General features: G+C 38.6%; 1 protein-coding gene and 1 pseudogene across 3 annotated transcripts in view; both read left to right on the top strand.

Annotated features, from left to right (window-relative positions):
• The window catches only part of GRTP1 (growth hormone regulated TBC protein 1), an 87,614-nt gene extending 65,592 nt beyond the window's left edge, over window positions 1-22,022 (top strand). For all 3 annotated transcript variants that reach the window (XM_077158744.1, XM_077158743.1, XM_077158745.1), the window contains one exon: window positions 21,574-22,022. In XM_077158744.1, the coding sequence (XP_077014859.1) occupies window positions 21,574-21,663 (90 nt within the window). In that variant the 3' untranslated portion in view covers window positions 21,664-22,022. The remainder of the gene's footprint in view (window positions 1-21,573) is intronic.
• Window positions 22,023-22,228: 206 nt separating this feature from the next.
• Window positions 22,229-24,166, top strand: LOC143681589 (GTP-binding protein 10 pseudogene; annotated as a pseudogene).
• The last annotated feature ends 3,017 nt before the right edge of the window (window positions 24,167-27,183 follow it).

The raw sequence follows: 27,183 nt of genomic DNA, 5'->3' as shown, positions 1-27,183 counted from the left end.
TATCGGAAATGCAAAAACTTTATTATATATTTTTGTCACATTCACATTCTAAAGCTTATCAGTTAGAGGTGTGAATGAAGGCTCTTCTTCATTCATTAAATTTACATTGTGAATTTTCTCATATTGTATATGGTCAGGCCATCTGTTAAGGACTTTGCTACATAGATGATGTTCATATGGATTACCTCCAGTAGGCATTCACTTGGGCTGACTGAAGTACTAAGGATGAGTACAGGCTCGTCTACATACATTCTAAACATAGCTTCTTCATTGTGTAAGTCCTCAGGTAGGTATAAAAGGTTAAAGCTATGGTTAAAATCTCTTCCATATTAAAAACATTTATAGTATGAGTTTTCTCATGTTGTCTAAGATCAGAACATTGAAGGCTTTCTGACATGTATGGCAGCCTTATGGTTTCTCGCCAGTGTGTTTTCTCATGTCTTCTAAGGACAGAGCATCTACTGAAGGTTTTCCCACATGGATGACATTCATAGGGTGTCTCTCCAGTATGAGTTCTCTCATGTCTTCTAAGGGAAGAACAATGAGTGAAGGCTTTCCCACATGGATGACATTATTAGTTTCTCTCCAGTGTGAGTTCTCTCATGTTTTCTAAGGTGAAAACATCTACTGAAGGCTTTCCCACATAGATGGCTAGATGGCATCTATATAGTTTCTCTCTGGTATGAAGTCTCTCATGTTGTGTATGATTAGAGCTATTATTGAAGGATTTTCCACATATATTGCATGCATATGATTTCTCTCCAGTTTGGGTTTTCTTGTTGTCTAAGGTTAGAACATCTATTGAAGATTTTCTCAATAAATGACATTCATATTGTTTCTCTTCAATGTGAGTTCCATTGTACTGCCTAAGGCCAGAGCTTTGAATAAAGGACTTCCCACAGAAGTGACATGCATATGATTTACTTCTCCTGTGAATTTGCTTATGTTGATTAAAAGATGACAGGTCACGGACAGACTTTCCAAATTGTTTGCCCTCATAGAGCTTCTTTCCCATGCGAGTTAATACATGTTGAGGCACTGTAGATCTGTGGGTGAAATCTTGTAAATCATTCCATTCAAAGGGATTTTCTGAGGTGTGAGATGGCCACTGATGGTAGATGATTGACATTCTCTAGCATCACATCTCTGAATAGCTTTTTCCAGGATGTGTCCAGTGGGGCCCATTCTTCCTGGGTGAAGTCTATAGGTACATCTTTGAAGGTCACCAATGCCAAATCCCTTCTCTCTGCTCTGGGATGAACACCAGATGTCTGCATTTGTGACAAGTATACCAGGGATTCTGATATGGGGTAGAAACTTAAACTCTAGGGCATAAAGAATTGCTCAGCTGAAGCTCCAGGATCTTCTACTTTCTGGGACTGTGTTGTGTCTCTGCTCTGAAACTCTGCACAGTGCAAATGCCACAGTTTCTTTTCCGAGTGGGATTTTGTTTTAGTAGTTCCATCCGTCTTACATCATAGGATTTGATTTGTTCCACAGAGATCAGGGCAGGAATTTATTCATTTCTTCTGCTCTTGGGAAAAGGTAGAGACTATGGAGTCAGAGAAGGGTAAGCTGAAATACAGAAGTCATAGGACTTATCTTGCAGCTCCAGAAACAACCTGCAGGCGCTTAGCCTCGCCTCGTCTCTCCTCATGACCCACGCCAAGTTCTGCCGTGCCCTCTGCACAACTGCAGAACCCTGAGGCTCTACAGCCCTCTACCTCCTGCAGCTAAAAGCATTAATATATTACAATCCCCTCCATTCCACAACCATTATAATCCTTCCACCACCTCTTCGATGTAAGTCCCTGAGCACAGGAATGGCAGGTTATAGGTTTACAACTTGAGAGGTTGAGAAATGAGATTACAATAGCATCTTGGGGAAGCAAGTATGCTCTGGCTTGCTTAGAGCTGCCCTGCCCACCCTGTTCATATATTTTATCATATAATGATGTCCCTGTCACACTTCAATGTGGACAGATATTCTATCTGCTGTTGTGCAGATAAATCAGAAGAATTCTGGTGCCCAGGATGCCACCTTTAATAACTCTCCAGAGTAAGCTGTTTTGATCAGATGTCACAGATGGCAGGTCCTGTTTAGATGTCTTCTGACAGCAGAAATAACATGTAGAACAGAGAGGGAATAGTTATAGAGAGCCTGAGAATTAGGTAGTTGCCATGTTGACGGACATGGATGATTAACAGTTATTATTTAATTACTCTAGTTAACTGAAAACAGTGGAAGAACTTTCTGTGGGAGGCTAGAGTTACTTGAAGGTGGAACATAATTGCATAACCAACAGCCAGCTAGGTTGTGGAATCCTTTATAGACGCAACTTGATCAAGGGAGACGGAGGAACTCAGATGAAGCAGGAAAGAACCCTAGGAGCTTCAACATAAATGGTTAGTGGGTACTCATATGGGAAGGTTTCTTTTTCTGTAAGATTATTGTCGAGTTTTTAAAATTGACTCTAGTAAGCATGTAAACTGTAGTTAAAACAGAGATCTAGTTTCTTTTCTTTCTTTTTTTATGTTTTTTACTAGATTTCTGTTAATGGATAGAACATAATTTCTGTACTTTCCTTAAAAAGTTTCTTTTTGTGGAAGGAGAATTTCTGACTTGTAGTTTGCTGTAAACACTTTTAGAGAAGCATTAGAATAAAACAGCGTAGTTGGAAAGGAAATTTGGTTATAACACTGACCATTTATTATGCAGTTATTTGGAATAAAAAGACTTTTATAGGGTTTGACTTTGAGAAGGCAAGTGTAAAAGTTGTCAGGTTTGAAACAATGTTTGTTTTTTTATTTAAAGTTAAGGAAAAGACTTTGCTCTTTTAAAAGTGAGAAGAAAACTTTTAAACAAGGACTTTATTGATTAATAAAGTTAACATAAAGTATGAAAAATTATTCTGATAAAACACATACTTTTTGCTTTTTATACTGATTATTTAGAAAAAAAACCTTTATAACTTTTTATTAAAAACAGACCAATAATTCAAAGAAACATGGTTAGTTTAATAGAAAATTAAATTGTACTTTGCATATTCAATATTTAGGTTTTAAGAATTTTATTAATAGGCTTATTAAATCTTACTCAACTTTCACCAACAGAAATAAATTTCTTTTTCCACAAACCTTCTGCAATTTTCTATAGTCATTCATTTTTGTCCCACATTTTCTTTGTTATTTTGTACAACCAGTCATTTAGGACGAAATTACTCTATTTTTCCTTCTAATAAAAGCACATCTTCGGGCGGGCCGCGGTGGCTCAGCGGGCAAGAGTGCTTGCCTGCCGTGCCGGAGGACCTCGGTTCGATTCCCGGCCCCAGCCCATGTAAAAAACAAACAAACAAACAAAATATAATAAAAAACAAGAAAATGTTTAAAAATGTTTCCCTTTCTTCCTCACTTCCTTCCTTCCATCCTTCCTTCTTTCTCTGTCTTTAAAAAAAAAAAAAAAAAAAAAAAAAAAAGCACATCTTTTATAAAAAACAGAACAAAACACATCCTTTATACCTTTCATACTTAAGTTAGCAAAATAATTTTAGAAACTGTTTTCAGGCAAACATCTCATAACATACAATTATCATCAAAATAAAACTTGTTAGATTAGTGCTAAATACTTAAAACACCTTAGTTACTGTATTTTGACACAGTAACATACAATTTTTAACAAATTAATTGAACATATAGGTATTATAATTTTTTACAGTTTTACTAAAAATTTTGTAGGGGCATATTAGTTTTATGTATATGTTCACTACTATAGGCACTGAATGAGGGCAAAGTTGGGAACAAGTTTTACAATTTTGGATAAAGTTTTTAAATTGGAGTATTTGAGAGGGATTGGAAAATATTTTTTTTATTGAGAAATCTTCACACACATACAGTCCATACATGGTGTACAATCCATGGCTTACAATATCATCCCATAACTGTGTATTCATCACCTTGATCATTTTTATAACATTTGCATCATTTCAGAGAATGAAATAAAAAGAAAAAACTCATATATTCCATACCACTTACCCCTCCCTGTCATTGATCACTAGTATTTCAATCTACCCAATTTATTTTACTCATCTCCCCTATTATTAATTATTTTTATCCATATTTTTTTACTCATCTGTCCATACCTTGAATAAAAGGAATATCAGAAACAAGGTTTTCAGAATCCCACAGTTGAAAGGGACTTTTAATGCTTTTGCTATTTGCTCCCCCGTGGCTACTGTTTTATCCTCATTCTTTTTTATGTTCTTGTCTGGGTTTACATCTGTGTGGGTGGCACCGAGAGGATGGTATGGATTCTCTTGGGTGACAAAGAGCATTTCCCTGGGGTGAGGGTAAACCCTAGGTAAAGAACTTCTGCGAGGCAATTTGAGTTCTAGAAGGTGCAAATAGAAACTGAGATTCTGGGTATAAAGGTATGCAGAAGAGAATATCTTAAAGCAAGAACTCAGTACTACATGGTGGGTCTTGGGATTTTATTGGGAAGAATGTAAGGGTTAGGTATGATAGGGTAGAGGGAAAAGACAAATTGGTTTATGGCCCTGAGGTTTAACTCCTGGGTCCAGTTTGGCTTTTTAAAAGGCAGAATGAGAACTTGCAGGGGGTGAGAAGTCCTGCTTTTAAGAGAGGTTAAATATTTTTAAGGTCCTTCTGCTTAAGGGAGTATTTGGTGTTTTGTTTGCTTGTTTTCTGGGGAAAGGTGGGTTTCCTTGGTACTAAATTATAATAGGAGGGGCATGAATTGCCTTCATGCTTCTTCAGGTTCTGTTTCTCAGACTTCGGGGTTCCCTTGACTTTTTAACACCGAAGGGAGGGACTTGAGAGTGTTTTCAGTCCCAGTTAACACCATACTTAATGTGACGATATTTTTAACGAAGCTTACAATTTCTTGTTTTGGCTGACAGCTTATTCTTTTAGTATATCCCTTCCTAGGAGTGGGGTGGGACACTCTTGTATTATTAAAAAATGATAACTTAAAAGAATACTACTAATTTGGCAGGGGAGAGCTGGGGTGAAGGCTTGAAATTGAGACTTCCCATCTGCTCCTACTATGGAATAAGTCTTTGAGGACAGAGGCCTGGAGAGGTTAAGATAGTATATGTGGTTCCCATATTAATTAAAAAATTAGAAGTCTTACCTGCCACATCAAACAGTTACCCAGGGCTTGTAGAGATTGATGTTCTTTGGCGAGGTCCAGGTAGCTGTTGGCCTTTGGGCCTCCTCAGTCTTCAGCAGGAGCAATCAACAGGGCTCTTGGAGAGGACTCGCTCCCCCTTGGGGGCTTGATACACTCTTGGGCTCAGTGTCCAGCTCTCCTGCACTTAGGGCTTCTTCATCCCCAGCACTTCTTTCATCCTTGGGGTCATTCTCACCTCCACTGCCCTGACTCTCCACGCTGATGGCAGGTTCCAGGTGGCTTCTGCCCAGGGTACCTTTGAGGTAGCTGTTTACCATTTATAGCTATGAGCTTTGCTTTATTCCCATCTCTCCTTGCTCTTTCCTCCTCTGCAGTTCTGTCCTGGTTATTAAAGATAGAAAAGGCAGTACTTATAAGGTCATTCATAGGTGTTTGGGGCCCTAAGGACTTCTTTTTGTGACTTTTTACTTGTGTCTGTCTGACTGGCTTAGAAAGTAGGCTTTTAATATAATTTGACCTTTCAGATGGTAAACTTTACAAGTTCTCCTTATGGTTTCATCTATAAAAAAAATGGACATATGGAATTTCAGGTCATTTTCCTTCCTTTTTGCAAAAAAAGATCTAATTGGAGAATGGTGTTAAATCTAAGAGTGTTGTTTTGAGGCCACTGCTCCTGAATTCTAACTTATGCTGAGGCCAAGCCATGTTATAATAGAAGATAAGTTTTTTCCTTTTCAGCTGGGTGGTTGGTAGGCTATACCAGTTTTTCAAGTGGCATCTTAGAGGGCTTTGAGCCAGGATGCTGGATGCACTGCCCATACTCTGGAAGAAGAAAGACAGGGATACTCACTCACTGATGCCCAGCATTACATGTATCATACAGCTGAGGGTATCTCCACAACACCTTTTACCCCATGGGGGAGGAAACCATTAGACTCAGGAGATGGGTGGTCTGGGGGCACCCCCTAACTCCCAAGCTAGACTCAGAGAGGGGTGATCTAGACTTTAACCACATTGACTATGAGCCGAACTTTTGCTTGTCTTCCAAGTATAGGAAATGAAAGTTCCATGACCTGATTTAGAAACCACTACAACCACTACAAGCAGCTTTGAGAGAATAGGGGTTTTCATGAGATTTATACAAAGGCCATAGTAAAGGAGAACAGGATGAAAAAGAGTGGAGAAGACAAAGAAACAAATACATGGATTTGTTTCCAATCGGGAGCAAAAAAAAAAAAAAAAATCAGGAGAGAATGCACTCAAAGTAGAGAAGGAAAGGAAAGGATCTAGATGAGTAATTCATGGTGAGCAGCCTACCCAGATGGAGGAAGGTAGAGGCCAATAAGAGTGACAAAAATAAGGACAGTTGCAGCCAGGAAAAGGTAGATATGGAGAAAGGGCCAAGCAAAATGGCAAGAATCAGTATTAAGGGACATGACTTACAAAATGCAGATTTTGAGGGCAGGTGTCTTATGTGGAAGATGCTGCTCCTGGAAGCTCCTGGCTGGCTCGCCAGAATATGTAACCAGAGACCTTTTGACAGTAGAGCCAGCTGAGCCTTGTTCCAGGTTCAGTAGTCTCAACAATGAAAGAATTCAGAGAACAAGAGGGCCAGTAGGAATAAGTAGTAAAGTTTATTAAAGACAGAAAAAGTACACATTAAAGGGATAATGCGGGTGTGCCCAAGGTAGTATGCACACTGAGTGGAATGGGTCAGCTTGTTTCATAGGGAAATTTTGTTAGTAGCAGGTTTCCACAGTGACCTTTGAACACCAGGGGCTTACCTGGTCTGCATTGTTTTAGGAGGAGATAACTATTGATGATCATAGTTCCCTGTCATGCCTTCAAAATTTGCAATTTGAAGTTTGCATTAATTCTTTTGAAGCTAAATAGGAAACCAGGGACTCGCAGTTGTCCATTAATTCTTTTAGAGCTGGATAGGAAGCCAGGTGTGTTAGCATACTGCTGGAATGAGATAATAGAACTGAAATAGCTTTTAAAAGGGGGAATTTAATAAGTTACAAGTTTATAGCTCTAAGGAAGTAAAAGTATCCAAATTAAATTAAGGCACCAACAGGAGTTTACCTTCACTCAAGGCCGATGGGTCAGGAACTCCTCTGTCAGCTGGGTAGTCACTGATAGCTGGCATCTGCTGGTCCCTTGCTCCTGGGCTCAGCTGCTTTTAGTCTCTGTCCATATAGGGGTTCCTCACTTTGCTTCTCTGGGGCTGGCTTCATCTCTTGGCTTCCCCTGGCTCTTCCCAGGTTCTGACTTACTTAATATCTTATGGGAATATATGCTGGACTCCAAGCATCTCCAAATGTCTGTGTCTCTGTTCTCTACCTGTCAGCTCCACAGTGAAGTTTCTGTTGGCTCTCTCTCTGTTATTTCTTTAGGCTCTGTCATTTCTGAGGTTTCTCCAAAATATTTCCTCTTTTAAAGAATTCCAGTAAACTAGTCAAGACCTAGTGGAATGGGTGGAGTCACATCTCCCTCTAATCAAAGGCCACACCCACAATTAGATGTGTCACATCACTGTGGAGATAATCTAATCAAAATATTCCAATCTACAGTACTGAATAGGAATTAAACGAAACGGCTGCTCCCATAATATTGGATCAGGATTAAAACGTGACTTTTCTGGGGTACATAATACTTTCAAACTGGCACAATAGGGACCTATATTATCCTATTTTCCCTTGCTTAAGGGTAGGTAGTGAGGTTACTCCACGAGAGTAAGAAGTTCCACCCTTACGATGACCCTTAAAAGGACTGGGCCACACTGGGATGACTTCAAAGGAAATCAGTGGGATATAGTTGAGGACCTCAAAACCATGACTTGTAAAGAATGATTGTAAAACCCTGAGGACCCTTAGCCTGAGAAAGGGTGAGGTGGACCAGAGCAGCAGTTTTCAAATATTTGAAATCAAGTCGGTCTTTGGGGCCACAGAGATAAAATGAGTCCCCGTGGGCAGAAAGTCAGGAAGGCCAGTTTCATTCCATTTGGTGGACTTGGGCGTCCTTGTCCTGTGAGTCCAATGGGCTGCTTGGGGTCTGGGCTTTCTGTTATCCGGGGTGGTGCAGATGGCTTTTGCCTGCTAAGACATTGCAGGGAGGCCTGAAGATTTTCTCGGACCCCTGCAGAAGTGAGCTTCGCAGGTTTGAGGGATTGATGATCACTAAGGAAGCTAGGGTGGATTTGGTTGCTCTGCCTACATTGTATATCAGAATGCTTTTGCAAACAAACATGTATCTCATTTTAGTGAATAGTTTCAACCATTCAAGGAAAGTTGGCTGTATAATGATTCTAGTGTAATGAGTTTTATTTTCTCTACGATCATGATAAAATTGTGTCTATTTCTGTGTTAAACGCACAACACAGGACATTTACAGTGTATGCATCAAACTTCTTAAAATTCTATGCAAGAACATCTAGAATTTTCTGGAGAATAAAAGTTATCTTATATCAGAGCTAAGTGTGATATATAAAGGCAAAATGACAGTTGAGCACACTGAACCATAGTCCTAGAATACTTTGAAGGATTTGATGCACTGCTTCTCAGGGACTGCAGGCTGTTATGGAACAGCTCTAAGCAAATCCTCAGGAGCTGTGTATTAGGAGCCTGCTAAAGAATCTCTGAAATGAAATTTTTAAAAATATATACTTTCAATGCTAGTCTTAGACTTGATCAATTTTTTTAACCATCAATTGCTGAGTAGTTCTTGCACAAGTAATAATTAAATTATTAACAGAAAAGATATGATAGCTAGTCCCCCAATTAAAAGTCTTATTTCTTATGCCTTTTTCCACTGTCTGTCTTTTGTGGCAGTTTGTGTGACCCTCTCTCACTCGCATCACAAGAGCCTGCTGTGGCCTGTGCTGCTCACAGCTCTTCCTCTCTTCCTTCAGTATGATCTTTTTTCTTCATTGTTAAGTAGTTTCTCTCTTATCAGAACTAAGTCTTATTCCCTTTTTATTGCTTCCACTTCTCAAACCTAGTTTCTTATGAAGAACCCTGATTGGCCTCAGAGCAGATGCAGGAAACAATGATAGAGCAAGAATCAAAACTTAAAGAACTTGGACAAAATTTTTACCTGGTTGATTCCACGGGTTTAAAGTCTATCACTTCAGAATGTGGGACATTTACTTTATGTACTTATTTGTATATTTGCAAATACTTATCTGTCTATTAGGTGGATAATGATTCAAAATTCAAAGATTATAAGGCGGACCATGGTAGCTCAGCAGGCAGAGTTCTCGCCTACCATGCCAGAGACCCGGGTTCAGTTCCTGGTCCTGCCCATGCAAAAAAAAAAAATTTAAAGAGTATAAAAGAATACAAGGAGATGTATGGTCTCTTGTTCCCCTTTTACATGAATGACAGGGTGCTGCAATGCTATTCTGCTTTTATCACTTTAGCCACGTATTTTGGAGATGATATCAAAGTCTTCATTCTTTATTATGACTGCGTAATTTCCCATTGTTGGTTTGTACCGTAATTGTTTTTTTCCTGTACCATACTGATGGATATTTAAGTTGTTTGCAGTCTTGGGCTTCTACACATAAGGCTCTAGCATGTAACTTAATACCCACATCATTTTGCACATATCTGATTATATCTGTAGGATAAATTTCCAAAAGTAGAATGTGGTGAATTGCCCTCCATAGAGGTGGCATCGATTTATACCCCCACCCAGAGTGCATGATGAGATTATCTGTTTCCTTGTTACCTAAAACTAACACAGTGTTAACATACTTTTTTCTTTTTTAAATTAGACAGGCTATGGGTTAACAAAAAAATCATGCATAAAATATAGGGTTTCCATACACTGCCCCACCATCAATACCTTGTATTAGTGTGGAGTATTTGTTATGATTGATGATAGCATTTTTTTTTTGTTTTGCTAAGTGTATTTTTTAATGGTAGTTACCTTTGACAGATTATTAAAATTGCACTATTGTCTATAATTTACATCAGGTGTATTTTTTCCCTATACCACCTTATTATGAATACATTTTATTAGTATTGCACATTTGTTATAATTCATGAAGGACTATCCTTATATTTGTACTATTTCTTACAGTTAATAGTCTATCACAGGGTTCACCGTGTTCAACAGTCCTATGCTCTGTCTTTTAATTTTTATTCTAGTAGTATATACATCCTAAAATTTCCTTTTTACCCACTTTCACCTCTATAGTTCAGTGCTGTTTGTTACACTCACAGTGATGTTCTACCATCACCACCGTCCATTTCCACACCTTTACCATCAGCTTAAATAGAAATTCTATACAAGTTAAGCATTAACTCCCCATTCTCTAACCCCAGTCTATCCACTGGTTACTGCTATTCTAGATTCTGAGTTCACTTATTCTAATCAGTTCCATTCGTGAAATCAACAATATTTGTCCTTTTGTTTCTGGCTTATTTCACTCAACATAATGTCATCAGGATTCATCCATGTTGTTGCATGTATCAGAAATGCATTCCTTTTTTATGGCTGAATCATATTCCATCATATGTATAACCTACATTTTATATATCCCTTCATCAGTTGAGGGACAGTTAGGCTGCTTCCATCTTTTTTGGCCAGTCTGATAGGTGAAAAATGGTATCTTAGTGTGGTTTACTTTTATGTTTTCTTTCGTGTGAGATTGAACACTTTCACATGTTCAGGACCTGCTGGTACTTCTCACTGTCTGCAGTCCTTTGCTACTGTTGGAGAATTCCTTGTGGGGCAGAGGTTGGTGATCCCTGAACTCAGAAATCGGACATGAGAGTCTTCGGGTATTTTTCTACACAAAGAAGGGTCCATTGTGTTTCTGCAGATCCTTAAAACTCCATCTAGACCATCATCCTTTTTTTTTTTTAAATTGAGAAATCTTCGCACACATACACTCTATACATGGTGTACAATCGTGGTTCATAAAAATCATCACATAGTTGTGTATTCATTGCCATGATAATTTTCTAGAACATTTGCATCACTCCAGAAAAAGAAAAATCTCATACATACCACACCCCTCACTCCTCCCTCTCATTGACCACTAGTATTTCTATCTACCCAATTTATTTTACCCTTTGTCCCCTCTATTATTTGTTTATTTATTTATTATCCATATTTTTCACTCATCTGCCCATATCCTGGATATAAGGAGCATCAGACACAAAAATTTCACAATCTCATAGTCATACTGTAAACCTTTATATAATCTTTATATAATCGTCTTCAAGAATCTAGGCTACTGGAACACAGCTCAACACTTTCAGGTACTTCCCTACAGTCACTCCAATACACCAGTAACTAAAAAGGGATATCTATGTAATGCGTGAGAATAACCTCCAGGATAACCTCCCGACTCTGTTTTTAATCTCTCAGCCACTGAACCTTTATCTCATTTTTCTCCTCCCCCTTTTGATCAAGAAGGCTTTCTCAATCCTTGATGCTGGGTTCCAGCTTATTCTGGCTTTCTGTCCCATATTGCCAGGGAGATTCACACCCTTGGGAGTCATGTCTCACGAAGAAGGGAAGGCAGTGAATTCACTTGCTGAGTTGGCTTAGAGAGAGAGGCCATATCTGAGCAACAAAACAGGTTTTCTGGGGGTAACTCTAGGCCTAATTTTAAGTAAGCTTAGCTTCTCCTTTGCAGTAATATGTTTCATAGGGACAAACCCCAAGATCGAGGGCTCAGCCTATTGATTTGGTTGACCCCACCATCATCCTTTTTGATAAAACATGATATTTTGCATCCCCTAGCCACTCCCCAATTCTGAAAAGATCTCTTCCTTCATCAATGAGTTACCTTCTGATCCACATCCCTCCTCTAAGTCCAGTTGGCTGGAGGGGATGCTTTCCTTGGGTATCCCCAGTAACAAGGACATTTGGTGGTGCTTTCCTTTTTTGTTTGGCCTGGAATCAAACCTAGGTCTCCAGAAATCGAACCCAGGTCTCCAGCATGGCAGGCAAGAACTCTGCCACTGAGCCACCATTACACTGCCTGCACTTTCCTTTTCTTTTTTTTTTTTTTTTCACATGAGCAAGCACCAGGAAACAAAGCGCGCTTCCTTTTTTAAAACTATTACCTTTTAAGTATGTTTCTGAATATGAAAATTTAATACTGAATTTTTTTCCTGATACCCATTTGTATTCTTCAAGCCCTATGCTGAGAAATCACCATTTCAGAGGTCAGCAGAACACTAAGCTCCTGTTCCCTACCTGCTGCTCTGGGCAACATGAGTAGAGACAGGGCGTTTGCCATGTGAGAAGCATCTGTGTTTTGGTCTCTGTAGAAAGAGTGAGAGGACCCAGGAATTTTGGAGGCCCGTATCACTCCTACCTGTGTTCCCTCCCTGGAAGGTGCTGTGTTTTGGGGCCGAGTCAGGTTGAGGGTCAGGGTTCTCCAGGCAGCAAATGGAGATCTCACGGGCAAGCCAGGGCCAATGTTTCTGGAATCCCTGAAACTGGTGAAGTGTTTGGGGACAGCAGTGTTACCCCATTCAGGATGTTTTTGCCTAAGTCAAGAGTCAAGGCTTCATTGAACCGATTAAAATATCTTAGCAAATTTTTTAGAACGGAACATCCCCACAGCAATGAATGACTGAAGTCGACCACAAATTGTGTTTGCAAACCTAAGGACATCTGGGAAGATATAAACTGTAGCATGCTGTAAACTGCAGCATCCATAAAAATTACTTTTTAGAGGACCTTATTCCAGTGCCAGGTTCTCAAGAGGCCTTACATAAGTGTACTAGGGTGAATGTTGGCTTCCAAGAAGCTGAATTTAAAGTATAGCTTCCTAAGAGTAAGTCAAGGTGACAAGATAATTCGTGGGGTGGCAATCTGGCAGAGACTCTCCACTAGACGTTCCATTCTTTACTGCCTCCGTCTGCCACTCTTTTAACTTATAAAAGAGTGATATAAAAGTTGAGCTTAGCTGGCCATTTAAGATGAAGGTGTCTTGGGAAGTAGTTTTATGTTCCTAGTATTATTTATTTGCCCGAAAGTTAAGCATGGTAGTGGGGGGGGAAAAAAAAACAAGTGGTTCTGTAGGTTTGTAGCATGATGTAAAGGATTTGTCTTCAGTTATAGACATTTTATATGTAAAGTGCTGTGGAAGTGAGCAAAAGGAAAAGGGAACTGGGTCAGCTATGAAAGGGTTAGTGTTTCTTCCAGAGAGTATCAGGGCATGAGCTGCAGGAAGGATCTCGAAACTCCTTTTCCTTGACAGCCCTTCCAACATGAAAAAGTTAGAATGGGCATAGCTCAAATACCCTTAAAGAGTGGGAGAAAGATAAAGGTGATGGTGGAGTTATACAGACAAGGCCAGGCTTAACAATCAAGTATGACTGCTGAATCATTACATTGATTCAGACTCCAGTATCTTAGAGGAGCTAGAAGTAAAAACCTAAAATCGTGGAATTGTAACCCATACTAAACTCTGAAATCTTTTCTACAACTAATCATTGCACTGTGCTTTGAAATTTATTGCTTTTTTGAATATATGTTGTTTTTCACAAGAGAAAAAGGTGATGATAAAAAAAATAAACATTCCTTCTAGCCTCCAGTGTTCTGGAGCAGCTAGAAGGAAAAATCTGAGATGATGGAATGGTGGCTCTGACAAACTCTGGGCTCTGTCCTTGTTGAAGCATGCTTTGAAAACTGTTGCTTTTTTCTTTCTTTGCTTTGTATATATGTTATGTTTTACAATAATAGAAGTTTAGGAAAAACCTTTTCTGGCAAGATCAATAGGCACAATTTTTGAGCAACAAGCATTGAAGTTAAATGAATATACAGACCTACCTCATTGAGTCATTAGTGAGCTGTAGGAGTACATTCTCACTAGATTAAGTTGAATTCAGCCAGTTTGCCAACAATTCAAGCTTCAGTTCATATGATTAGTAACTCATTAGAACTGGTATGCATATTTTATAAAACGTAAGTCAAAATCATCACTTGTCTTCCATAACCTCTTTTTTTAAAAGATATGTGTGAGAAATCTTTACACACAATCCATAATTGTATACAATCAATGGCTCAGTATTAACACATAGTTGTGTATTCATCGCTATGATCATTTTTAGAACATTTGTATCACTCCAGAAAAAGAAATAAAGAAAAAAGAAAAAACTCATACATCCCATACTCCTTACCCCTCCTTCTCTTTGACCACTAGTATTTCAATCTACCCAATTTTTTCACCCTTTATCCCCCCATATTATTTATTTTTATCCTTATTTTTTACTCATTTGTCCATACTCTAGATAAAAGTATCAGACACAAGGTTTTCACTATCACGTGATAACATTGTAAAAGCTATATCATTATATAATTGTCTTCAAGAATCAAGGCTACTGGAACACAGCTCAGCAGTTTCAGATACTTCCCTCCAGCCATTCCAATACACCATAAACTAAAAAGGGATATCTATATAATGCATAAGAACAACCTCTCGACTCTATTTGAAATCTCTCAACCACTGAAACTTCATTTTGTCTCATTTCTTTCCTCCCTGTTTTGGTCAAGACTTTCTCAATCCCATGATATTAAGTCTTGGCTCATCCCAGAAGTTCTGTCCCATATTGCCAGGGAGATTTACACCCTTGGGTGGGGGTGGTCCGTGAGTTCACCTGCTGAGTTACCTTAGAGAAGACACATCTGAGCAACAAAAGAGGTTCTCTGGGGGTGACTCTTAGACATAATTATAAGTAGGCCTAGCCTCTTGTTTGCAGCAATAGATTTTATAGGGGCAAATCCCATGATCAAGGGCTCAGCTTATTGAATGGGTTATCCCAACTGCTTGTGAGAATATCAGGAATTCCCCAGTTGGGGAAGTTGAGTGTTTCTTCCTTTCTCCCTAGTTCCCCAAGGGGACTTTGCAGATACTGTTTTAAACTCTGCCCAAATTACTCTGGGATATATTATGGCATCACACTAACCTGTTCAAACCAACAGGATCTCATGTCCTATTCAAGATTCCACGTATATATGCTGTTCAAATAAACTGACCATACAAGTTAAATTAGATAAAGTGCCACCCAAATATAAATTTTGTACCAAATAAACATCCTTTTCTTTGGTCTCACAGAGAAGTTGAAGTTTTAAAATATGGACCGTATCATCCTTTACCCTGTATTCTGATTTACCTTAGTCCTATATAGATCAGCTTCATTCATACCTCTAGTTGAAGTCTGATCACTTTTTTCAACTTTTTTAACAGTTGCTGAATGGAGTAATGCTGACTTTCATAGTTTCAGTGCCTCAGAATCTCAGGTGTCATATATATATATCCGAAATTTCAGAGAATGGGTTATACTCAAATAGCTCAGTACCTCAGAATTTAGAAATAATGGTTACAATCCTTAATATATGTGACTGCTATAAGAGCTTACACTCTAGGATCCTGTTCTATTTTGCTAGCTGCCAGAATGCCATATACCAGAAACAGAATGGCTTTTAAAAAGGGGAATTTAATAAGTTACTAGTTTACAGTTCTAGGCCAAGAAAATGTCCAATTTAAACAAGTCTATAGCAGTGTCCAGTTAAAGGCATCCAGGGAAAGATACCTTGGTTCAAGAAGGCCGATGAAGTTCAGGGTTTCTCTCTCAAGTGGAAGGGCACATGGCAAACACAGTCAGGGCTTCTCTCTCATCTGGAAGGGCATGTGGCGAACACAGCGTCATCTGCTAACTTTCTCTCCTGGCTTCCAGTTTCATGAAGCTCCCCAGGAGGTGTTTTCCTTCTTCATCTCCAAAGGTCGCTGGCTTGTGGACTCTGCTTTGTAGTACTGCAGCATTCTCTGCTCTCTCTGAATCTCCCATTCTTCCAAATGTTTCCTCTTTTATAGGACTCCAGTAAACCAATCAAGACCCACCCAAATGGGTGGAGACATGTCATCACCTAATCCATCTTAACAATCAGTCTTTTTTTTAACTTTTTAAATTAATTTTTAAATTAAAAAAAATATATGACAAAAAGAAACACAAACATTGACATATGATCATTCCATTCTACATGTATAATCAGTAATTCACAATATCATCACATAGTTGCATATTCATCATCATGATCATTTCTTAGAACATTTGCATCCATTCAAAAAAAGAAGTAAAAGGACAACAGAAAAAGAAATAAAACGAAAACAGAAAAAAAATTATACATACCATACCCCTTACCGCTCCCTTTCATTAATCACTAGCATTTCAAACTAAATGTATTTTAACATTTATTCCATATGTTCTACTCATTTGTTGATGAGGTAGATAAAAGGAGTATCAGACACAAGGTTTTCACAATCACACAGTAACATTGTGGCAGCTATATCATTATTCAATCATCCTCAAGAAACATGGCTACTGGAACACAGCTCTACATTTTCAGGCAGTTCCCTCCAGCCTCTCCATTGCATCTTGAATAACAAGGTGATATCTACTTATGCATAAGCATAACCTCCAGGAGGTTATTCTAGACTCTAGACTCTGTTTGGAATCTCTCAGCTATTGATGCTTTGTCTCATTTCACTCCTCCCCCTTTTGGTCAAGAAGGTTTTCTCAATTCCTTGATGCTGAATCTCAGCTCACTCTAGGGTTTTTCTCAATCCCTTGATGCTGAGTCTCAGCTCATTCTAGGATTTCTGTCCCACATTGCCAGGAAGGTCCACACCCCTGGGAGTCATGTCCCATGTAGACAGGGGGAGGGTGGTGAGTTTGCTTGTTGTTTTGGCTGGAGAGACAGGCCACATCTAAGCAACAAAAGAGGTTCTCTTGGGGGATTAACAACCACTCTTGATCAAATCACATCTCCAGGGAGAGGATCTAATTACAGTTTCAAACATACAAATGCTGAATAGTGATTAGAAGAAACGACTGCCTTTACAAAATGGGATTAGGATTAAAACATGGCTTTTCTAGGGTACATACATCATTTCAACCCAGCACAGAACCTTTATAATAGGCCCCACCTTGACAACCCATGCTCTCGACTTCAATTCTCGGAGTTTGTAAATTATAGTTAGTCCATATGAGTGAGGCACGATAATATTTGTCTTTTTGTTTCTGCCATTTCATTCAGCATATTGTCCTTAAGGTTTATTCACTTAGTTGCATGCCTCATAACTTTATTCCTTCTTGCAGCTGCTCAGTAGCCCATTGTGTGTATACACCAGCGATCCCCCTTCCTTCTCTCAGTCATTGTATCCTTAGGCTACTTCCATCCATTGTGTTTCATGAATGCTGCTGCCATAAACACTAATGTGCAGTTATCCATTCCTGTCCCCACTCTCAGTTCCTTTAGGTATATGCCTAGCGGCACCGTTGCAGGATCATATGGCAACCCCACCCCTTGCCTCCTGTGGAACCACCACGCTGCCCATCAAGGGGCTGCACCTCTCAGCTTTCCTACCAACAGGAATAGGTACATCACTTTCTCCACATTTTCTCTAGCACGTTTCTCTCTGTTCATTTTTTAAAAGAATATTTAATGAAGCATGCTTTTATTTACATATAGTGCAAAACAATTCTTTTTTTTTTAGGAACTACTGCCTAGGTACTGAAATGAGATGAGATAAAAGAGACAATAGAGGATAGAGAAATAGATGATAGACACATAGAATAAGTTGGATAGAAGAATAACAGCAGATAGACAGATGGGTAGATGGGTAGGTGGGTAGAGAGGTAGATAGAATATTTAAAAATGGACTCATTAAATATGTTCATTTTTCAACAGTTTTATTCACACATCATACAATCCAACTTAAGTAAATAGACATGCCTTTGCAACCATAATCTATATGTAGACATTTCCTTTTCTTCCACAAAGAATCCATACCTCTCCCCTAAACCCCCCTCCCCCGCGCCCCACTTGTTGACATTTAGTTTTGGCATAGTGCCTTGTTACATACAGTGGAAGCATATTACAATGTCATTTCTGACTATAGACCCTAGCTTGCATTGATTGTACTTTTTCCCATCTACCATCCCATTTTCAACACCTTGCAATGTTGGTATTCATTTGTTCTCCCTCATGGAAAACCATATTTATATTTTTACATTTAACCACCATCATTGTCCACTCTAGACATTCCTAAGTTATACCATCTCAGTCTTTATCCTCTATCTTTCTTTCTGATCTCATACGTGCCCCCAGCCCTCCTCTGTCAACCATACTCACATTCAGCCTTATTCAAAAAGCTGTGTACTTATATTATTGTGCTATAATCAGGTGGTATTGTGCTATTCATTTCTGAATTTTTACAGTCAGTCCTGTTGCACAATTTGTATTCCTTCAGCACCAAATGCCCAATCTCTGCCCTATCTCTATCTCCTGATAACCTGTGTTCTTAACTCTCGAAGTTCACTTATTAAGCTTAGTTTCTATTAGTGAGACCATACAGTATTTGTCCTTTTCTAGCTAATTTCACTCAGCATAATGTCCTCAAGGTCCATTCACGTTGTTACATGCTTCATGACTTTATTCTGTCATACAGCTATGTAATATTCTATCGTATGAATATAACATGCTTGTTTAGCCACTCATATGTTGACGGACATTTGGGCTGTTTCATCTCTTGATAGTTGTAAATAATGTTGCTCTAATCATCAGTATGCAACTGTCTGTCTGTGCTCTTTGCCTTCAGTTCCTCTGAATATATACCTAGTAATGGTATTCCTGGATCATATGGCAATTCTACACTTAGTTTCCTAAAGAGCTGCCAAACTGCCTTCAAAAGCTCACGCACCATTTGACATTCCTACCAGCAGTGGATAAATGTGTCTCTTTCTCTACATCCTCTCCAGCACTTGTTGTTTCTGTTTTTTTTATAATGGCTATTCTCATGAGTGTGAGAGGATATCTTATTGTGGTTTTGATTTGCGTTTCCCTAATAGCCAGGGAAGTTGAGCATCTTTTCATGTGTATTTTAGTCATTTGTATTTCCTTTTCTGAAAAGCCTCTGTTCATGTCTTTGGTCCATTTTTAAATTAGGTTGTCTTTGTTGTTGAGTTGAAGAATCTCTGTATATTCAAATGTTAAACCCTTATCTGATATGTAGTTTCCAAATATTGTCTCCTATTGTGTAGATAGCCTTTTTATTTTCTTGACAAAGTTCTTTGATGCCCTTGAAGTATTTAATTTTGAGGAGATCCCATTTATCTATTTCTTTTTTTGTGGCTTGTGCTTTCAGTGTAAGATCTAGAAAATCACCTCCTATTAAAAGTTTTATAAGATATTTTTTCCATAAGCTCATATTACTTCTTAAAAAGCATTTTCAATTCTCATATTTCTCTTGATCTTAAATTTTTGTTAATTGTTTTTTTCAAAATGGTCTGCATGACTTCCTTTTTACCTTTGCTGTGTGATGCTTACAGGTTTAAGGATCTAAATGTTTCTCTTTCCACAAAGATCTAAGAAAAGGGTTAGGGAAAATTGTGAATGTTCATGGGTAAAAGTATAACTGTGTTGGGTTTTGATAGTTAATCAAATAGTATTTAAGATAATATTTAATATTTAGAATTCAAGTAACTCTGATATCTGTATTTATAGATTTTTCTCTCCCTTGTTTTAATTCCAAATTGGTTTGTGGAACAGATTGTACAAACAGGCTTTACAATGATTACCCAGATATTTTTTTTTAATATGCCTATGGATAAAGTAACTTAGATAACCATTTTAGGTGGTTAAGATTTCCATATGTTAATTATAAAAATATTTACATTTTCATATTTTCCTGAAATCAGGAAAATATTTAATTACGTAGGTCATTACTATAGCAACGCAGATATTTGTAAGAACTTTCTACTTGATACTTTAAGAACATTCACAGTTTTGACAGCTGAACAAATGGTATCTAGGCCAGTGTTTAAAACTTAGAATTTTAAAACTTTGCTATCTGAATATGTAGATTTTTTCCCTTGTTCCCTTCATTTTAAATTGGTTTATGAAACTTACTGTACAAACACAGACTTTACAATGAAAAAAAAAAGAGTTTAACTGTGTTGGATGCCATAGTATAACCTCAGTGAGACTGGATTTGGGTTGAATTACAGAAACCAACTCAAACAAGCTTAAATATAAGCTTGAGCTTATATTCAACTGGAACTGGAACTTGAAATAAGAAAAATAGTAGGGAAGGCTGGCCTGCTTTACTATTGTATTTATTTATATATTTCCAAATATTGATCTATTTGTTGTAGGGATAATGACTTATCTTCACTTATGTCTGTACCTCTGCACTTCCCTCTTTGCATCTGGGCTTTTTCTAAAATTCCTGCTTTTCAGATACTGGCAGTGTATGGTGGCCCAGAAAGGCTCTGCACAATTGTTTCAGCTCCATGCCTAGGGTCCCCTACTCATACAATTCCAAAAATCCCAGGAGGGAGACTGCAGCTGGAGCAAGGGCTTGTCCTGTCCAAGGAGGAAGCCCTGTGAGCTGGACAAATATCTAGCCATGGCTGCGATGACTTCATTTGCTTAGCTCTTGCCTCTCAACCTCCAGGTGGCCTTTGGTTTTAAGTGGTCTTGCCTTTAATTAGCAAATAACTGGCAAATTCAATTCAATTCTGTACCGGGGTCAGTATTTTCTATCAAGTTTGTCTTGTACTACTTTGTGTTATGTGCCATTTTGAAATGAGTAGTGTTTGGATATAGACACGTCCATAGGTCCCTCATGACTCCGTCCCCTCTTTTCTACCTTAGTAGTAGTATCTAAGTGACAATGTCTTTCTCAGAGAAGGAACTGAAGAGCAGATGGATATGAAAGCACTTTAAAACAACCAATATGCCAGGTGTTTTAAAATACTTTCCAACTTCTTAACTCTAACCTACTCAAGAACTAGTGGTCTTCTCTTATGGGATATCTAAGCTGTTAGCTTTTGCAGTGCTTTTTACCATAGCCATTGACTGGATAGGCAAATGATACACCACCATTTAGTGTGGCTTCCTGCTCTCTAGTTGGTCCTTGAAACCGGCAGATAAAATTAAGCATAGCTTTTTTTTGTGGACTTCAGTAGATTTGCTGGCCTGGCTTAACATTAATTGGCTCTGTAGGAAAAATTGGCAGTTCTGTTTTGTATGGAGTATGTTGTAAGATTTAACTGGGTTATTTATTGTTTGATATCATTCTTTCATTAAAAAAAAGTCGAAAGACATCTATTTGAAAAGATTACCTTTTCTTCATTTGATTTATTCATTTAACAGTTATTGAGCAGACAGACTTGCAGTCCTAGGGCCCCACAACAGAAATGAGTCCTGCCCAGTCTTGGCGAGCTGTGTGGACTCGACCTACTGAGGGCTCTCCCTCTCTCCTGCTTCACATGGGGCAGACAGTCTGCCCATCTGCTGCAGTTTAGCCTTCAACAGGGGGCAACTAGGGTAAAATGGTGCTGTTGGGTTGGCTTGTTTTTAAACTCAATTCCATTTCTCTGTTCTAGAAAATATTTTCAGAACCTGGAAGCTTATCGATGGCAACTATTACCAAGCTTCGAGAGAGCTGTAGAGCGAAGTTACTCACTCAGGGGTAGATGAGGCATCCCCTCAGCTGCACATTCCTCCACTCTTTGCACTGAACGTGAATCATCATTTCCAGAGTTGACACGACCAATTTTTACTGCTTGCCTTTCTAGTGTTGTAAATACTTGATATGTTACTACAGTTTGTGATTTTTTTTTTTAAGGGCAATATAAAATCATGTCATTGTACAACCCTTAGATTGTTGTATCTTTCTAAAGAAATTTTTTTCCTGGGACATTAATAATATGCAGAGTATGTGCATTTGTATTTAAAAGTTTGTCAACACCTGAGTTTATGATTATCAGCTTGTCAGCAGATTTAAAATTAAAATCAAAACAGTGAACTGTCACTATTGCGTTATTGATGACAATTAAGATATTATTAGTTTATTCCCTTCTTTTCGTGCCAGAGCAATTTACCTTTATGTAAGGCTTGACTTTCAGCAAGTAGTTTCTTTTTAGAAAGGGTAGTTAAAACACAGAAACAACTATTTTGAAAGATTATTGTGTTGCATGAAAATAAAACAGATATAAATGTGTAAGCCTTAGGAATGAAGGGGAGGTTTGAATCAGGCCCATGAAAACCTCAGTCCAGTCATTTCATCCTAGGTTTCAAAAATCTTCAGCTGTGGCCTGGAGCACCCATGGTGAGCTGCTATTCAGAAAGTATGGAAACTTCATTGCTAACCTCAGACTCTTCACTAAGGGAGAGAGTGGTGGAAGGGGCTATCCTTGATTAGGTGGAAAAGGTAGAAAGGGTGGTGATGTCTAGGTGGTAGCTGAAAAAAAAAAAGACTTTAAAACAACATAAAGACCAATATCCTCAGAAATGGTCTGTGGCTGGAGGAGGAATGAACAGTCAGATTAGTGCATTGAAAGGCTCAAAAGGAAAAGACTGAAATTCCTGTACCTGTTGGTATTTCTGTAACTGATGACAATGGTAAAATTATAGGAGAACTCAATAAAGAATTTTAGCTGAATGAGGTCTTTATGGCAAAATACAAGTTTTTTTTTATCATCTAAAGGCTAGAAACAAAGATCTAAAACTTATAGCTTGATCTAAAACTTATAGCTGATCTACGCCTAGTGGAATTCCCAAATGCTGGAAAATCCTCTTTGCTAAGTCAGATTTTTCATGCAAAACCTGTGGTTGCAGATTATGTTTTTACAACATTAAAGCCTGAACTCGGAAAGATTATGTACTGGGATTGCAAGCAGATATTGGTAGCTGATCTTCCAGGTTTAATAGAAGGAGCACATATGAACAAAGGAAGGGGCCACAAATTCCTCAAGCATATTAGAAGGAACTTGACAACTACTTTTTATTGATATTTCTGGATTTTAGCTTTCTTCCTAAACACAATACAGAACTGCTTTTGAAACCATAATACTGCTTACAAAAGAATTGGAGTTGTATAAAGAGGAACTTCAGACAAAACCTGCACTACTGGCAGGTAATAAAATGGATTCGTAGGGTGCCCAAGAAAAATTCCATAACTGATGTACCACCTTTGAAATCCTAAAGATTTTCCGCAGTTATTTGGAAAAACAAGCAAACAAAACATGGTTCCAGAGAGGATTATGTTGTTTCAACATATTGTCCAATCTCTGCTATTACCAGAGAATGAGTTGAAGAATTAAAGAATCGTATAAGAAAGTCTCTGGATGAACAAGACAACCAAGAAGAGAACACATACCATAAGGAGGAGTTGTTTAAGGATTTCCAATGCAGTATATCTTATCATTCTAACATACTGCCACCATCAAAGCATGCTATTCCTAATTCCTGAATGGATGTAATTTAAATCTATTAAAAACAGTATGAATTTCTTTGTGTTAATTTCACAGACATGTAAGTACTTTTCATGTCAAAAGATTTTACTAATCTTTTGGTACATGCATGGTCAATTGTTACCTTTTAACCTATTCTTTTGTAGTGAAGGAAATCAACAGAAAAATAAAAATGATAATTTGTAAATTTATAATCAATCCACCCCCTATAATGACATCCTGACATTCCTTTATTTATGTCTCTATTGAGATTTTTTAAATTATATTTAAGATTTCCATATAATATTGGGATCAGCAACTAGATTTTCTTAGTCTATCATGTACCTGGTTGCTCTAAATATGTAATAGTTCTGTATTTTTAAAAAAAAACCTTTCAAAGCCTTAAAGTGGCACTTATGTTTAGCAATAATCACTGAAATATTTGCAGAAACCAACAGTTATATATATTCATAATTTAACCTTTTGGATGATTTTTTTCTTTCTCAAAATTAATAGTATTTCTGGGTGGATGGGTGGTTCAGTAGTAGAATGCTCAGCTTCCATGCAGGAGACCCGGGTTCAATTTCCGGACCATGTACCCCTCCCCCCCCAAAAAAAAAACACATGCACACACAAAAATTAATAGTATTTTTTTTCTAACTTTGGAAGCATCCTAGTTTGTTTCATGATCCAGTTTCACAATTTAGAAAAGAGATTAAGTGGAAACCTTAAAAAAAAAAAAAAAGAGAAACCTCTCAGGAGAAAGGTTTTTATGAAGGCTGTGCTGAGGCTGAGGCTACCCAGAAACCCATGGCCCAACCTGGAGGAAGGCAGGTGTGGGATGAGTAGGAAGCTTCTTTACAGGTGCAAGATAGACCCAGCTAGAAGAGATGCAAATGTTCAAAAAAAATGATCATGGTGATGAATACACAACTATTGTGATATTATGAGCCATTGACTGTATACCATGTATAGAATGTTTACATGTCAAGAATGTTTATGTTAAGGTTTATAATAAAAATATTAAAAAATAATAATAAGATAGACCCAGGTAGAATTTCTCCTCTGGCGTGACAGTAGGGCCAAGTCTCTCCAGCCTTGATTCCATTTCTTCAGCCTCCCTGCCTGAAATAGTGATTCTGCGCTGGGGCTGGATAGAGAACTCCGTTGTTTGGACAGAGTGAGCTCTTACAGGCCAAGCTGAGGCCTGGCTGGGCACAGGCAAAGGAGGAGCCTGCCGATGGCTGCACCCATGCTCACTTGCCCTCCTTGACAGTTGAACCATCCTCTGATGTTAATTGTAAACACCCTTAGAATCCTTCTCATTAGTTGTTTGCCAGAATCTGGCAGAAAAAAAATTTCTTCATTCTATTTCTGAATTTCCAGTTGTTTTAGTACCCCTTATAGATTTGTCCTGAGCTCCTGCTCAGCTGATTGGCTTAAATTACATGTCTTCATGAGTTTCACCTCCCCTCAGAGAGTAAGAGGGGAATGAAAGTTGAGACTGAATTCATTCTGAACTCAGAAATTGTTTCGTGAAAGGAAGCACAGGCTTCACCATGTTGATAGACTCTCATCCACAGCAACAACCTGGGGGTTGCAAGAGCCCTAGCTGAGGGGCCCCAAGTTCTGGAATCTGGTTCTGCCACATATTTCTTTGTCTGACAGATCATGGGAAGCTCTTAGGGTCCTCTGCCATCACCTCTAGCCTGAGGCAGGCAGACAATCACTAAAAGGCCTTCCCTTCCCTTGGGAAGAGGAGAAGCAGACATCACAAGCCTGCTCATGAATGAAGATGGAGTCAGGACCAAAATACAGTAAGGCCTCAACTCGTAAATCTGGCATTGTTACCAGGCTTGCTGCTAGGAAGTGAAACAGTGGACTGTACTTAATCACACCGTGGCTCTGCCTCAGTCACAGCTTGGGGAAGTGAAATGGATCCTAGAGATCATTGTGGCCAGCCTTCTTAACTTACAGGTAAAAAAATACTGAGAAGTCAGTCAAGGGACTTGGACTGTTTGGTGTTGGTCATCCCTGGCCCAGCAAGCCTCAAATCTGGCATTTCCATTCACTGCTGCTTTCAAACCCAAAATTCTGGAGGTTGGAGTGGGGCTTATTGCCTTACGAAATGAGGATGTTTGCTTTCTTAGTAGGCTTGAAAATTCCGTGACCATCACCTACCATTTGGAAGGACACCACCCACATATTTGTATGTGTGTAGCAAAGCTGTTTAAAGACTGGTATGTAAGTTTGTAATCAACACCAAAACAGTTGTATAGCTCCACTTCCCTCAATTCCAGGAATTGAGGTACTCTACCTTGGACAGGATGAGGTTGGCATCTCTGAGGCAATTCACTGGAGGTAGAAGTTTTACCTAAACTAGCTGGTTGGACTTCTTATGACACTGTAAACCCTCTGCTAGAAACCCCATAATGACTGAGGTTCCTCTTTTTGAAATACAAACAGCTGGACTCTCTGGGGCAAGTTCATCTAGTAGTTGACCTTTCTTCAGCACTAACCTGCCTGGGTTTTAACCATTCATCACCTCACATCACTGCCTTCAAATCTGCTACAGAAAACAATGTCCAGTTTGGGAGGTTACCAGGTGGAACACCTCATTTACACGATAGGATCTTCTGAACTCAGTTTGGCTCCTTAGTAGCCTTTACCCTGTCAGGCAGATACTACTGCCTGCTTCAGCAAAATGTTATTTTTTAATGCTCTCTTAACTTTTATGCTGTGAACCTCAAAACATCTGCCAAGACCTGAATGCTGACATTGTAGATCGCCATGACTGTCGGCTTCTCTTTCCATTTTGGAATAGGTATAAGAATCATTTCTGCATCATTTGAACACTTGACAAACTGTTCAAGAGCTCACCTGTACTTTGTTCAGACTCAGAGAAATGTACCACCAACTTTCTAACTCTTGTGTTTATTTTGCTGTTTGAGAGTGTTAAGAAACTCTATCCTCAGGGATCTGGAGAGATTTTACTCCCTCAGCAACTTAAAATCCTACTTTGATCTAGTGTCCCTGTGCACATGGACTGAACTGTGAGTCTCCTGTGCTTGGTTTGAAAAGAACTGCTAAAAAGCATCAAATGTGGACCCAGCAGGCATAGCAAAATAACTACAGGGGTACCTCAGGTTTTATCAAAAGTAAATTCCATACTCCAGGGGTAAAAATCCTTTTTTACACCTGGCTAGAGGATGCAGTGTCGACAGTAGACCCTAGGACATCGTTCTTTGATGCAGGTGTGTGGTGAGGTAGGTCAAGGGAGCTCAAATTCCAGGGGGTATCTGGCAGTCTTTCTCAGCTTTATGAACCAAGAACTATACCCCCTGAGGATAATGCAGTTTCTATTTAAATTGAAAAAAAAAAATTAAGCACTTAGGAACAAATAGAAGACTGCTCAGCAGGCTCTTTGTGAAGGACCTGAGGAGGCAATGGCTTGGTCTGCAGAACAAGTTAGATGGGAAGGCAAAATATCATTTTAAAAGCAGTGATCTTACCTCCAAAACCACAGACTTATCCTTTTAAACATATTGGCTAAATAACTGAAACTGGACCAACACACCACAGAGCCCCTCTGTTACAGAATCTCTCTTTCAGAGCCTATATGAAGTGAGAAATAAATGGTCTTTTGGCAAATGAGATAGCAATTTTCAGCACAAGAAAGAAGTCATATCCTCTGGCCTCTTCCCTCCATCACCCTGCTTCCTTATTTTTAACTAGTACATACTACTCATGACACAGACAGAT

The sequence above is a fragment of the Tamandua tetradactyla genome, chromosome 4, assembly GCF_023851605.1.
Source record: "Tamandua tetradactyla isolate mTamTet1 chromosome 4, mTamTet1.pri, whole genome shotgun sequence".
In the NCBI taxonomy this organism is placed as follows: domain Eukaryota; kingdom Metazoa; phylum Chordata; class Mammalia; order Pilosa; family Myrmecophagidae; genus Tamandua; species Tamandua tetradactyla.
This window is presented reverse-complemented; position numbering and strand designations above follow the sequence as displayed.